This window comes from Pleurodeles waltl, chromosome 6 (assembly GCF_031143425.1).
Source record: "Pleurodeles waltl isolate 20211129_DDA chromosome 6, aPleWal1.hap1.20221129, whole genome shotgun sequence".
NCBI classification, from domain to species: domain Eukaryota; kingdom Metazoa; phylum Chordata; class Amphibia; order Caudata; family Salamandridae; genus Pleurodeles; species Pleurodeles waltl.
The window spans coordinates 960,673,785-960,689,730 of record NC_090445.1 but is presented as its reverse complement, the minus strand read 5'-3'; the positions used below and the strand labels follow the sequence as shown (position 1 = coordinate 960,689,730).

At 43.8% G+C, this 15,946-nt stretch overlaps 1 protein-coding gene across 1 annotated transcript in view; it reads left to right on the top strand.

Moving 5' to 3' along the window:
• DNTT (DNA nucleotidylexotransferase) overlaps nucleotides 1–15,946 on the top strand; it is a 1,044,127-nt gene that overhangs the window by 985,221 nt on the left and 42,960 nt on the right. Inside the window, exon 11 of the mRNA XM_069242235.1 lies at nucleotides 12,419–12,682. Coding sequence (XP_069098336.1) covers nucleotides 12,419–12,682 — 264 coding nt within the window. The remainder of the gene's footprint in view (nucleotides 1–12,418; nucleotides 12,683–15,946) is intronic.

The window sequence follows — 15,946 nt, the reverse complement described above, 5'->3', positions numbered from 1 at the left end:
ACAATGTCTCTTTGAAACCTTGTACTAACAAATAAGTGAAGGATTAAGCTCTCTGCCAACTCCTGTGCATCTGGATTTTAATCCACATCAGCGTACATTTCAGACACCTTCTTTATCTGTTTCTGCAGCATATGCACCAATAGCATTGCTTGGTCCATGGTACAGTCCTCCTTACTGACATCCCATGTGAAAATTTCAAATGGAAGCAGCATCTCTGTCATTCATTTGACCATGCCCCATTTGTTCATCTCAATGATCATGCCTTTCACAGTTGCATCCCCTCTTTGCCTGACATATTCATTGATCAGTCTGTACTGCTCAAACAGATGTTGTAACATGTAATAAGTAGAATTCTAACATGTTGGCACCTCCTGTATGAGGACTTTAACTGGCATTCAATTATCATGCTGAATAAACCACAACAGCTTGCGGAGTTTAAACAATGGCTAAAATGAGTGCAGATTCTTCTGCATGTCGACTTAAGTTAGTGACGTGGGGTTCTTTTTTGAGGAAGTCCTGTACAATGATGTTTATGCAGTGCGCCAAACACCAGACCCTGAAATAGCCACCATGTGACATGGCCTTAACTATATTACTGCCATTATACGTGGAAACAAATCCAATGTTAAGCCCTCTAGGGTGCAGCTATTCAAAGACCTTCTTTTTAAAGTCATCCTGCATGGGATTTTTCCAAGATGAACATATATACTGTTGCATGCTTCTAAGCACCATTAAAAATTTCAGCTGTGTCAACACCTGCAGATACCATTTCTCTAATCCCCAAAAAAGAGGTCCAGTGTGCAGTGATGCACATGTGATCAGTGGCTTGGCAACTGGTCCACATGTCTGTCATCAGGTGGATTGTGTGGACTGTACTCTGCTGCAAAGCTTGCCCAACCAATTCCAGCACATTGTGATGTAGCGCTGGAACAGTAACTCTGGCGAAATAGGTCTGGCTGGGTCCCTTCCATTTAAGGCAGATAGCCACCACAAATTCTAGAAAATCTACTCCTTCCACAAAAGAAAAAGGGAGGAGGTCCAATGCTAACATGTTAGCAAGCTATCTGTTGTACAAATGTGATGTTGGGTGGTTGCATTCGTACTGCTTCTCCTGCCTAAACATGGCAGTAATTGTAGCCTGGATTTTGTTTTTTGCTGGTTCCACTGACGCAGGCCACTTAGAAGGTGGTGGTAGGTCCAATGTGTGTAGTAGGGGTACAGCCACTATGGGTTCTTGCCTTGGTGTTTTGACCTGACTGTGAGTCCTCCTGTGCCATGTGATGTTGTTGATGTGGGCAACAATACTACTGCACTGCTGTGGACAGGCTGATTTGTGTAAAGAAAATGTCTCCCTCTTCTTCACCTGCAACTTCCACCATGATCGGATCAGATTCCCTGCTTTCAACACCTTCACTCACACCATTTTCAGGCTTTTCCTTTTGGTCGCTAAGGTGTGCCTCCCAGCGGATTGCGTGGTGTTTTCCCAAATGAGTTGTTTGGCCTCTGGTTCCATAGTTGGTTCCAAGCCTACCCCTATGAATTTGTGCTTGGCAAATGGAGCATATGGCATTGTTTGGCTCCTTTTCACCAACCAAAAGAAGTCCCTTTCTAACACTGGTGCCAATGTTTGAAGAAGTGGCGGTATGTGGATGTTGTTTTGATGACGTTTGCCTTTCTGCAGTGCCTTCTTATACTGAGGTGGCTGTGGATGTAGGTCGCACCCAGGGCCTTGTAAATACGGAAGATGGTGGAGCTGAAGGTGTTAGTATCAGTACCACATCTCTCGAAGCAGGTTGAGAAGATGGGGTAATGTTTGACTCCACTGGGGCTGGGCTAACATCCATGAGACCGACTCGTCGTCAGACCCATCATCCTCCTCTTCTTCATCCATAACTTTAAGGCTTTCAGCAACCTTCCTTTTCACTCTTTGCCTCTCCTGGCGTGTCTCAGACTGAGGTAGCATCCAAGTGGAGTCTTGATCATCAGAAGGGGGGTTTGAGTAAAAAGATAGCGGAGATCTGGAAGATAGTGGATCTTGTGAAAGAGGGGTTTCTTCGGCTTCCTCTGCATGAAGGTCAACATCCTCATGTGCTCCTACTTCGTAAGGAACTGCTATTGCAGACTGTGGCTGTTGTTGTTCACTGGCCTGAGTTTCCGGCAATGATTGGGTACTATTTTGAGAAAGAGATAAGTCCAATTTAACGTCACTGCTCGTCGGCGTTCCTGTGATTAGAGAGGCTGCCTCTGTGCCAGACATGGGCTTGAGCCTTGTTTGGAATGGGGCCACTGATGTGGGAGTGGTGCTCCCAGTTTGCTCCCCAGAGACTGGTGCGGCAGGCACACATCTTTGCCCAAAAAAGGTCTGGGGTGACATAACAGTGGTGGGAAGCTCCTTCTCACCACTGGCCACTTTTTTGGTAGCAGCTCTCTTTGGATCCATCTTTAAGCTGTCAGATGTCAGTAGCACTTAGCTTCACAAGCTGAAGAGATGTTTGTGTGGTTGTGACTGTGATCACATGTCACGTTGAGCACAGGCCTTCTGTCTGGCCGTACTGTGAGTGATGACTCTCTCTTCGTGCACCTAAAAGCAAACATGCACAAAGGATCAGTTAAACGTAGCATTGTTATTACAGTTGCATTAGTAGCAGAAACAAACAATCTCATAGAATGGTTTCTTAAATAAAGTTATAAATAATTATGAAATACAGTGTATCCATTCGTAAAAACAACACACCAACATTAACTTTCATTATCATGTACAGTCATGAAGGATAAGAAAGAGCAACAACTACAACATACAGAATGTAACTGTTAGTTCTATCTGTCTGCATCAACTTGGCATGTGGCACCTAAGTGAGGTTCTGGTGAGAAATTGAATAATAACTCTTGAGTTATGTAATGTTCTGTAACGTAGTGCAACTGTACGCCTATTGCAGACATGGGGCTAATGGGGAAACTAGGAAAATAAATAAATAATAAAAATAAAAAGAAATTGTAATTTATTTTTCAAAAATGGAAAAGGATACATTTTAAAAATAATAGCTTTCAAATGCTGATGTGCTGGGGGAAGGGGACTAGCATGAAAAACCATAGGGATTCGGGAGGCAAGGAGTGCAAAAAAAGAAGTATGTAATAAAATATACAAAACTGCTCATACAGTATTTAGTAATAAGCATTGACCTACTAGGCCTGAATAACACACAAAATGACTGCCAGCCACATGGTCAAACAATAACCAGCAAGGAGGCATGGCCACCACAACAAAGAAGACCACATGCAGGCCTAAAGCACACTGGCGGCCTACATAAAATGGCCACCAGCCACGTGGTCAAACTCAAGCCAGCAAGAAGGATTTCTGTTTGCACCACAGAATCCAGCTAAGAGCTAGATAATGTTTATCTATCACCATTGTAGGCTCAATGACTGCAAGCAAAATCTTGTCACAATATCAAAACCTGTAGAACTTCAACTTGGTGTAATGCTGTCAGATCTACTCTTTAAGCACATGCAATGTGCCTTCTACTTTAATGTTGGAGATATATTCTTTAGACATCACTAATGTTGGTGTCACTCTGTGGTAGGAAGAAGTGTTTCAAACTTTTTGAACAATTACAGACCATCCTGCAGATTAGCGCTAATCAGTCTGATGCAGCTGAGGTATTTTTACATAATGGGAGTGTATTAAGTCTTATAATAAAAAATATTTGTAATATAAGAAATAAATACACATGTGGAACAATAGGGGTACCTGTCAATGTAGAGAAATGTCCATGGAGCAGAGAGATATCTCAAACTTATAGCATGCAAGGTCCATTGAGATGGCCGAGATAATGTCCCCTACCATGCCTACAGAGGCCCCCATACTCTAAATCAGCCTTTAAATGAGCAAGCAAAGTGAGAGGTCCTGACATTTTTTCTGAAGCATCTAGAAATTGTTTTCCCAAAGAAAATATGGAACTAATGGTGAAAAATGATAAATTTTATTGAATGATTTTGAAAGATTTCAGCTGAAAAGTTACATGTTTAGCAGTCCTTCTTTCTTTCTACCTTCTTTTCTTCATTCGATTGTTCCTTCTTTTCATCTTCTTTGTTTCCTCTTATTCTTCATTCAATCCTTCCTGTTTTATTTCTTTCTCAACATCATTAATTGTCTCATTCTTTCTTTATATTTTCCTTTCTAGTATACTTTCTTTCATTCTCTCCACTATCCATTTACTCCTCCTTCACACCTTCCGTTGCTTATCTCAATTATTCTTTCATTCCACGTCTCCTTTTATATTTTTGTCCGTTATAATTCCTATTTTTTTTTCTTTTCCTCTTTCTTTCCTTTTCTGTTCTCGTTTCATTCTTTTTTACTTCATTCTACTTTTCATTCTCCTGTCCTAACTTCTCCTCTTTATTCCATCTTTTTTCTTTTACCTTCCCTTCAGTCTTTTTCTTCTGCTTTTCTTCAATTGCCCTTATGTCCATTCAGATTTCCTTCCCCAAACTTTCCTTTTGCTTTTGTTTCTTCTTCAAGTCATTTCAATTACTTTTCATGCTTTTCTTCTTTCTTTCCTCCTTCCATTGTTCTTATTTCTTTGTTTGTTCCATACTTATTTCCTTTTTGCTGCCCTCCCTTCCATTCTACCTTCTTTCCACACTTTTGTCTTTCTTCCTCTTTATTTGCTTCTGTTGTTCTTCCTTCCTTCATCTTCTTTCCTCCTTTCCATTCTTTTCTTCTGTACATCCTTCTTTTCTTCCTGTTAGTAATTGGGTTTCTGGTTGGCAGAGGTATGCACCCTGCCCAAGCAGAAACCACAATTCTAGTCAGGGCAAGTTACAAACACACCCTAAATGAACCTGTGCTCACCCCCTGGTAACTTGACACAGAGCAGTCATACTTAACTTAAGAGGCAATGCGTTAACTATTTGTGCAACACTTCAAACAGTAACACTGTGAAAACACCACAAAAAGACACCAGTTTAAAAAGATAGATTTTATTTTTATGTACACAACAAAACTAAAACAACAAAAATCCAATATGTAGAAGCCAAACTGTGGTGCTTAAAAGCATAAAGCACCAGACCAGGTCAAATTCAAGTTCAGGCGGGCTGAAATTTAGCGCGTGACAGATACAGAGACCAGCCTTGACCCACTTAAACAGTACTTCCATCGATGTTGAAAACAAGATGTGAGGAGTAGAGAGTGGCAACACGCTGGTGGCAATCCCAAAGATGTACGTCATGTGTTGGCTCTGAGCCGAGCAAAGTTGGAGATGCATTGGTAATGGAGGCAATGCATTATGCAGTCAGCAATGCAGTGCAGCCGATCCTCAGAGCAGCAGTGATGCACCACCATTGACCATGATGTGGTGTCTACCCTCTCAGTAGCAGCGATGCATCAGCATCTATGGAAATATGCCATTTTCGATCGCCACAACAACATTGATGTGCAGGTTCTGGCAGTTGCAGAACTTTATAACCAGGGCCCAGGCCTGGATTGGCACCAATTGGCAGGGTAAGAATTGCATCAAGCAAAGTCCAGATGCTGTAGATGAAGAGTAGGAAGACTTTTGAATCCTACGGTCTATCTAAGGCCTACCTTTGGGTGACTTATGTGTAATAAAAGGGGAGTTTAAGGTTTGGCAAGAGGGTTCAAATGCCAAGGCGACATGGTAGTGTAAATTGCACACACAGGCTGTGCAATGACAGACCTGAGACATATTTAAGGGTTACTTGAGTGGGTGGCAAACGCAGTGCTGCAGTCCCACTAGTAGCATTTAATTTACAGGCCCTGGGCACATGTACTGCACTTTCCTAGGGCCCTTTAAGTAAATTATGCAAGTTATGGATGTACCAATCAAACTATGTTTAGGGGAGAGAACACATGAACTTCAGCACTAGCCAGTTATTGTAAAGTGTTCAGAGTCCTAAGGCCAACAAAAAGAAATCAGCAAAAATGCAAGGAAAGCAAGCAAAAAATATGATGGAAGACTACCCTAAGGCTGATAGGTCTAACACATGTTCCCACTACTGAAAGTTGGGAGAACTACCCAACCTCCTAGGAGTTCCCACCACTAAGTTTCCTAGGTGTTCTCATCACTAAGGCAGAAGTACCCAGAGAGACCATCAGCATTGGCGTGGTCTGACCCAGGTCTATCTTCCACTGTAAAGTCCATACCCTGTAGGGAAATGGACCACCTCAATAATTTGGATTCTCTCCCACTATTTGCATTAGCCACCTGAGTGGCCTGTTTTCTGTCTGAATCAGGGTGTGAGTCCCAAATAGGTATGGTCTAAACTTCAACCGTGCCCAGACCATAGCAAAGGATTCCCTTTCGGTAGCACTTCATCTCTGTTCCCTGGGAAGTAATATCCTAGAGATGAAAGCTGCAGGTTGGTCTAGGTCCTATACCATGGTATGAGGCATCAGTTTGTACAATGAATTACCTGGAAAAGTCAGGGGCCTTGAGCATAGCGGGCGTACAATGGCCTGCTTTAGGTAGTCAAATGCTTTTTGGCGTGCCTCTTTCCAATTCACATTCCTGGGCTCGCTTCTTCGAAGTCAGCTCAATCAAGGGGGCAACAGTGGTGCCCTATCTCTTGAAGAAACTCCTGTGGTACCTAGTGATTCCTAAGAAGGATCACATCTCAGTTTGTTTTTTTGGTGGCTCTCAGGCCATGGTAGTCTCTATCTTGTCCTAGAGGGGCTGCACTTTACCCCTGCCAGGTGTCCCAAGTAAACCACAGACCCCTGTCCTATCTAACACTTGCTGCCCTTGATAGTAAGGCCTACCTGTTGCAAGGCCTGAAGCACTTCCTGCAAGTAACATAGGCAGTCCTTCCAACTGCTACTGAAGACAGATATGTCATCGAGTAAGCAGCACTGAAGTCTCCATGCCAGCCAATACTCACTAACCACTGGAAGGTGGTTGTGGCATTCTTGAGTCCAAAAGGTATCGCTTTGAACTGGTAGTGGCCCTCTGGAGTGGGAAAGGCTTACCTCTCCATGGCACCTTCAGTTAGGGCAATCTACCAGTATCCTGAAGTAAGTTCAAAAGTACCCAGGAACTGAGCAGGCCCTAATTTGTCAATCAGCTCATTAGCCCGGGGAATGGGATTAGCAGCAGTCTTTGTCACTGAACTGAGCCCCCTGTAATCTGCACAGAAACTGAGTTCATGTATAGTGCTCCGCTGGGCAGTTTTTGGTACCAGCACCACAGGGCTGGACCAGGGGCTACTGGAGCATTCAAACATCCCCAATTCCAGCATCTTAGAAACCTCATCTTTGATGCTGACCCTCACCTTGTCAGGCAGCCTATAGATTTTATTATTGACAGTGGGGCTGTCTCCGATGTCAATATCATGGATCCACAGGTGTGTAATACAAGGAGTGAGGGAGAACAGATATGAGAAGTGCCCCAGTAACTGGTAACAATCTCTCTGCTGTTCTGAAGTCGAGGTATGGAATAGGTTTATACCTTCTCCTGACCAATCCTTCTCTTTAGATGCTAGGAGGTCAGGGAGTGGTTCCCTCTCCTCTTCCTTACCACCATCTGTCAACAACAACATAGTGAACAAGACCTCCAAAAGTGTGGTTTGAGACGGCTGATATGGAGCACCCTCTGGGGGTGCGAGGGGTCTTCAGATCAAACTAGGTAGGTGGCCTCCCCCTTCTTCTCAACAATCTCATAGAGCCCAGTCTAATTGTGCTGGAGGGCCCTGGGCTCCACGGGTTCCCAGGATGGAATTCCCCAGAGGTAGCCGTTTGGTCATTCCACTGCTTCATTACTTCTTGCCTGGCCTCTAAGTTATCAGAAGCTTGCTTCCACAACTTGGCCATCTGGCTCCTGAAGGCTAGCTTGAAGCTCACATCTTGGGTGGGGGGGGGGAGGGGTTTCTTGGGAGCTTGCTCCCACATTTCCTTCACTAGACTGAGAGGTCCCCTTACAGGATGACCATATAGAAACTCAAAGGGGCTAAATCCAAACACCTTCTGCGTTACCTCTCTTTAAGCAAAGAGTAGGCATGGCAAGAGGATGTCCCACCTATGCCTCAGGGCCTCAGACAGGCCCTTGATTATGCCTTTGAGGGTCTTGTTGAATCTCGCAACAAGTCCAGAGTTTTGTGGATGGTAGGGTGTGTAGAACTTATGGGTAACCTGTAGGTAACTATAGGTCCGTCATCTGTTCTTTTTGCTTTCGTCTCCCTAAGTGGGAATGGTATGCCCTGACGTGGGTCCCGTTCTCACTATGCCATTGGACTCAAGCTAGCCTGGCTGATGAGGGGTGATGCCCAGAAACCGGTCACAGGATGCTTGTTTCCTGTCTAGGGAGGACCTGCTCTGGCAGTTCAGGCTGGACTGTTTCCAGGGGGAGCATGGACAAGACAGATTTGCTTATGGCTGGGCCCAAACTGGGGTGGCATGGTGGGTGAAAAAACAATGGATTAAATCCAGATCTGTGACTGGGGTGAATGCTTGCATGGTTCAGAATTCCGTCCATCATCTGTTATTTTTGTTTTTGTGACCCTAAGTGGGAAGGGTATGCCCACATGTGGGCCCCATGCTCACTGTGCCACTGGATTCAAGCTGGTCTGGCTGATGGTGGTTGATACACAAAACCGGTCCCAGGATGCTTATCTTTGGTCGAGGAAGGACCTGGCCTGGCAGTTTGTGCTGGACTGTTCCCAGGAAGGAGCAGGGTCATGGTTGATTTGCATATAGATTCGAGCTAGGGTTCAAACTGGGGTGCCAAGAAAGATGGATTAAACCCAGTTCTGTGACTGGGGTGAATGTTTGCATTATTCAGCATTCTGTCCATCATCTGTTCTTTTACCTTGGGCCTACCTTAGGGGTGACCTAAATGTAATAAAAGGGGAGTTTAAAGTTTGGCAAGTAGTTTTAAATGCCAAGTCAACATGGCAGTGGGACACTGCCTTGAGGCTACAATGGCAGACCTGGGACATGTTTAAATGGCTACTTACGTGATGGCACAGTAAGTGCTGCAGGCCCACCGGTATCATTTAATTTATTAGCCCTGGGTATATGGTATACCACTCTACAGGTGAATTACACTTAAATTAAATATGCCAATCAGGTTTGTACCAATCAAAACACCTTTTACTTGAGTGAGCACAAGCACTTTAGCACTGGTTAGCAGTAGTAACATGCATAATCCTAAGGCCAACAAGCAAACATCCAGCAACAATTAGGAGGAGGGAGGCAAACGGTTTCAGGGTGACCCTGTAGAAAAAGGCCATTTTCAACACATCGGCTCTGAGCTGCACAAAGTTGTAAATGTGTTGGCAATGGAGGCGATGCGCCATGCAGTCAGCAATATGAAGCTCCCGATCCTCACAGCAGCAGTGATGCGCCGGCATTGACGGGAATGTGGTGTCCTCTATCCTCGCAGCAGTGGCGATGCACCAGTGTTGATGGAGATGCGCTGGGTCCAATCAGCACAATGACCTCGATGTGTAGGTTCTGGCAGTTGCAGCAGCTTACATTCAAGGGCCCAGGACTGGATTAGCAAGACTTAGCAAGACTTGCAGCAAGCATAGTCAATGTGCTGTAGGTGATATGTAGGAAGTCTTTTGTGTCCCTGAGACTTCAGAAGAACAGCAGGTAAGCCAGCAAGCCCATGGATTCACTCTGGGTTCAAGAGAGATGGGTCCAGTCCTTCCTTGGCAGGGCAGAAAGCAGCAGGCAGCAGGGCAGCACAGTAAAAAAGCAGTTCTTCCAGAGCAACAGTACAGGGTGGAAGGCCTTGTAGCAGTACAGCAGTCATTCTTCCTGGCAGAGTTCTTCACAGGTCCAGGTGTGTACTGAGTTGGCAGGGTCAGAGGTCCAGTGCTTATACCCAGTTGTGCCTTTAAGTGGGGGTGTCTTCAAAGACATGTCTTTGAAGTGCACAGAGGTCCTTTCTTACTTCTCTGGCTCCAGACTCACTACAGGGGGGGCATGCAAACCTTTTTGTAGAAACAGGACACTGCCTATTCAGGTGTAAGTATCAGCTCCTCCCTCCCACACTTGTCAGGATGGTCCAACAGGATGTTAATGGCCAATTGGTCATACCTAACAGTCCTTTGTGTGTGGATATCTAGAGTGAATGCACAATCCTAGCTGTCACCCCAGTCCAGACATGTATTGGAGACAGGATGTAGGCACACAAGGCTTGAGAGCAGGATGTTAACAGCTTTCTAAAATTGACAGTTCCAAAATTGTAACATTAAATCCAACTTTACCATTAATGAGGATTTATTACATTCCATGTGTACTAACCATAACATATATATTCCTTCTCAATTAGAAATTACAGTGTATTAAATGTACTAAGGAATGCCCAATCTTAACCTATGAGATGGGTATGCCTCACGGTAGTGAAAAGCACATTTCTGAGTTTTTCGCTACATGGACATGCAAAACTTAAAAGTTCATTTCCTGCCTTTTAATTACATGGCACTCTGCCCTATGGCCTACCTAGGGCCTACCGTATTGGTGACCTATGTAATAAAAGAGAAAATTGCACACACAGGCTCTGTAATGGCACACCTGAGACATGTTTAAGGGCTGCTTGAGTGGGTGGCACAAGCAGTACTGCAGTCCCACTAGTAGCATTTAATATGCAGGCCATTGGTAAATGTAGTGCACCTTACTAGTGCCAACCATGGATGTACCAATCAAACCATTTTTGGGGGAGGGAGCATATGCACTTTAGCACCGGTCAGCAATGGTAAAGTGCTTGGAGCCAGAAGGCCAACAAAAATAATTTAGCAAAAATGTTAGGCAAGTAAGCAAAATGTTTAGGGAAAGACCACCCTAAGAGGGTTTAACTGTTCCTTAATTCCGTTCTGCTACTTTTACTTTTTTCTACTGTTCTTTGATTCTTTTCTGGGTTTTTTTAAGCCTTCTTTTGTTCCCTTTCACTTTATTTTCCTCTCACTTTACTTTTCTCTGCCATTTTCAAAATTTCACTTTCTCTCTGTCATATGTTTGAGTCCTTTGACACCCATAGGTCCCCACCTCACATCTATGTCTTGATACCTATTTTATTGCAGCATTTCTTCACTTTTGCTTCTGTCTTGTGATCTCTGAGTCACAGATCAAAGTTAATAAGGGTGGGAGAACACAGAATTGAATCCAAACCAGTGCCATACCAGCTGAAGCTGGTGCAGCGGGTGTTTCAGTCTCACAAAGACACTTAGCTATGGTATAATAAAGGCACCCACCCCAGCAAATGTCTCCACTTCTCTCTCCTTCCTGCCATGCAAGCTCAGGACCACACCTATACACAAAACCTCAAATTGGACATCCCAGTGCAGTAACCAGCTAGGCAGACAATAACACTTGAAATAACACAATGGAATCTGCAGAGCTGTTTAAAGCTACCAGGATACATAAACCCTCTTGCCTATCACTCATACTTCATCATCCAACACACTGCTATGTTCTGCACTCTGTAACATGATAATCACACCTCAGTGGTTATCATGCTTGACATGGAAACACTTCCCACATGCATGGTGTAGCATGTTACTCATGTAGGTAAGCGCTTCAGCACCCATATAGGGTTAGTAAACACTATATAAATGCTTCAGTACAATATAATGTGATCATCCTTGGGTATATTTCTGCCTTAGGAGGTATTCTGTTCCTGCTTCAAATTATGTGTAAATTCTCAAATAGGACATTAAGGAAACAACAGCTATTGAATGCACAAGCCCATGTCAGACACAACAGACTAGGGGACCCCTAATATGAGCTCATATATCATTTGGCATGCAGGCTCTTTCTTTTTGCAAAGGACTTTCTGCAGTGACTGTGATTGACAGAACAATGCTTTTTTTGTTAGGACACGTCTGCTAAATTGTCTGAAGAAGTCCTCCATCTTTTTTGGTGTATTGTTTTCTTCTAATTAGGCCACAAACAAATGTAAATACATCTTGATGGGACTACATTCCACAGGTCCATGCTATCTTCTGTGGACTATTCTCAATGAGAGGGCAATGCAAATAGCTATGAACATAACCATTCTTAAATAAAGACGCAATAATTGATAGTGCATCAGAACAAATTTTACCAATCTTCTGCTTTGCACCAGCATGACGAGCAATCACAACTTGCATATTTTATTTGAGGATGAGGGCATATACAAGAAAACATCTGTTAGAAATGTACAACAATTAATTGTCTTATCTAAGTACTTTTTTATGGGGTCTTGTATGGCTTAATTGGGTGTCTTTAACACTTTAAGGTCATATAGGTTATGTTGAAATATTCTTAATGCTTTATTCAAACCAGAAGATGGATTTGATAAGAAATAATAACCTTCTTTACAAAACAGTTGACCAAATTTCCCTATATATATGCATATTTTTAATGCACCATGTGAAGAACCTTCTTTTGATTTAATTTTAATGAGTTTACTTTTTTTAGGACCTACTTATTTATTATACCATTGTCGAATCAACAATTGATGAAATGAAACCACCAAGTAAAAGAGTAGACGACTTCGACGATTATCAGAAATGCTTTGCAATTCTAAAATTGCACAAACAACGGGTGGACGTCAACAGCTGTGAGGAATTGCAGGAATCATACGGAAGAGAAAATAGAAAATGGAAGGCTGTACGTGTGGATCTGGTTATATGCCCATGTGAACAATATGCCTATGCACTTTTAGGATGGTCTGGCTCCAGGGTAAGATGCAACACATATATGACACAATTTAAATGCTTTTATTTTACTGACTAATGTCAATCATTTTCTCATGCTAGAAGTTGTCACCTGCTTACGCAGTGTATCTCTTTGTGACTGCCTTTGTGTCATGAATAGGCAGGTGGATTTCTCAGAACAACATAATAAGCACAGTCTGGTAAGCCCATAGCACCCCTTTGGTAAATCTTTGGTCGGCCCCTGACATCCCTGGCACCAGCAGCACGAGGTTCCCTGGAGAAATGGGTACTACATTCAAGTACCAAACAAATTTAAAGTTAAGGACACAGCCCAAAAAATCTCAAAGTAATAAAAAAAATAAGAGAAATTATATGGATATTTAGATTATTAAGGCAAAAAGCATCAAGAAAACTCGGTACACCAATTAAAGTCAATGTCCGAAAGAGACCAGGAGCCATTTGCAATTTCAAGAAGTCAAAGTGAAGCAGGTGTTTGGTGAGCCTAGTAGGGGAAATATGATGAAGTTTTTATCTTTGGACTTTACTTATCTGGTTTTTAAAATGTTTTTCTTATTTTGTGCACCTGCCAAGAATTTCCCACATCCAATTCTGGCAACCTTTCCAAGAAGGTCCCTCTCCTTTAGTAGCATTTCCATTTCACACTGCAACCCTTTCCAGAGGTCCTCCTTCAAGATTGCCTGATCCTTTATCTCACCATAGGAGCATGGTTTTCCCTTTCAGACACCACTACTGAATTAAGCTCTCCTCCTCTGTCCCTGTCTTAGAACTACCTTTCCCTCCTTCAGGGACCTCAGACAAATATACAAGGAGACTTCAAAAGAGTTGTTGTGGCAGCCATTTGTGTTATCATCTGTTTCTCAACCCGCTCAGATGATTCATCCATGCTATACAGTCACTTCTGGCACCACTTAAGCATTCCTGCTCCCTAGGGAAGAACGTTGTCTTCTGAGTCAGTGTTGAACTCCAGTTCCAAAAAAGGCATCCAGCGCCTAGTGTGGGTCCATCAGACAAACTTAGGGGCAGATTTCAGAAAAATGGCACTGCACACTGTGCAGCACTACTTTTCTTGCACCCCTTAGGCCCTCCCCTACCACCACCATGTGTATGCCATATTTAAAATATGGTGCACCATGGCGCAAGGTAGGGGGAAATAGCAGCAACATTTTTGATGCTACTGATGTACTGTTCAGGGATAACACCAACAGTACATAGGGGCCCATTATAAATAACGGTGTGCCTCCTTTTAACACGTGCTCTGATTTCTTAGATTCTTTTGCACCATTTGTTTGGCTCCCCTAATGGGGGAACGTCCCCCTGGCATACATTATGCCTGGTGCAGGCACACTGTGGCGCAATGATTTACAAAAGGGCATGATGCATGCATTGCACCACTTTGTAAATCTGTTGCAGCAATTTTGGCCTCATGATGCTAATGTGGCACAAGGAGGCGCTAGGCCTTCTTAAATCTGGGCCTGAAATTCCAATTTGCACTCTGGAAGCACTATCTTTTTAAAAGTAGCTTTTACAGTGCACTTCTCAGAAATCTACCACCATTAAATTAGATTTTAATAGCAAGTGAAAATAAACTTTGAATGAACTATCTACCATATCCTAAGAGTTGGAAATTGGATAATTATTCACATACCGTAGAAATTAAGTTTAATTGTAAGAAATTGAGTTATTGGTTGAGAAGGGAGGAAAACCTACTAGAGCAACAACTACAACCATTGTCAGGGTCAATCACAAAAGTAACTAAATTAACAAGTGCTGAACCGCAGGGTGGCCTGGCACAAAAGGAGACAGGCTTAACTTGGAGGCAATGTGTAAAGTATTTATGCAGCACCTCAAACAGTTATAAAGTAGTAACATAACAAAAGAAAAATCCCGAGCCTATTTAGAATAGACTTAATTGTAATCACTAGGGGAAAGTCACAAGATCAGGCTGACAGTGATGGAGTGCAGTTCGGACACAAGGAAGAAAGATTAGTCCCACTAAACAGTTACCATCTGAGTCCGGCACAAACAGTTCCATTCATGTTGAAGAAGGCCCCGAAGAGGAGACTGAGGTGGTCATTATGACTTCCGTTGTCTTTTTCCAAGACTGTCAAAGCAGCTGCCGCGAACAGACCGGAGGTCTGAAGACTGCCATATTTTGACTTAGGAAGGATTTCTGCCCGTTTACGGGTGGAAATCCGACCCCTTCGTCTTGGCCAATGGAGGAAGAGAGGCGGGTCCACCACCAGCACCGCCACGCCAACAAGACTTGGCCCACCGTATTACAATACGTAATACGGTGAGGTGGAGTCCTGTTGGCAGTGCAGTGCTGGCAGTGGAAAACGCCAGGACCCATCCCCTCCCGGACGACCACCTCACCGGAAAATGTAAGTTGATTGTCAGGTGACCGCCAAAAGCATAATGACCACCTGAGTGTTGTGGACAGGTTTCCACAATGCGAAGATCTGGTGAAGTGTTGCAAACGGTTGTTGCTGCAGCTTCACACTGACGGTTGTCATGAGCGTTCGTTGCTGTAATTCGGATTGCAAGTTTTTCAATGCCGGTCGCCACAGACTGTCATCGGAGTGAAAAGCAGGGTTCACTGGAGCTTCACATTGGTAGAAGTTGTGAGCAGCAGAGTTTGTCACGAATGGGCCCATTTGCAGTTGTGGAGTCCAAACTTGCTTTAGTTGGAGTGCCCTCTGATGCCAGCCCAGGGTGCGCGACCTGGAGAGTATCTCTTGGGGATTAAGGACTCAATACAACAGAGGCCAGCAGGGCTCAGACATGCCCCATTACAAGTCTAGGCATGCCAAGTTGCAGCAGATAAGATGGGCAGTTGCAGGAAGACCTCTGAAGCTTGGTGTGTCCCTGTAGCTCATACCTGTGGTCATCCAACTGACCATTGGAGTCACTTTGGTTAGTCTGGGATAAAAGCAAGCAGGTCCAATACTCCTCTTCAGACCGCAAGACCATCTTTCAAGCAGCAAGGCAGTCTTCCTTCTGCAACTTCCACAGGTCCAGGAGTCTTCTGGTGAGAAGATCTAGAGGTCAAGTATTTAGACCTGGTGCCAGCCATTGTGTGGTGGAGACTAACTGCCATACCCCCACATCTGGTTCTGGAAAGTTCTTCCCCTTTCCCTGTCAAGGCTCCAAACTATCTGGGTGTGACAAAAGGCAGGGCCGCCTTGTTGTCACAGTCCTTTGTGTGGGCAGGAGGCAAAGCCTTTTGAAGTGTAAGTGGGGCCCATTCTGTTCACATCTAAATTCCCTT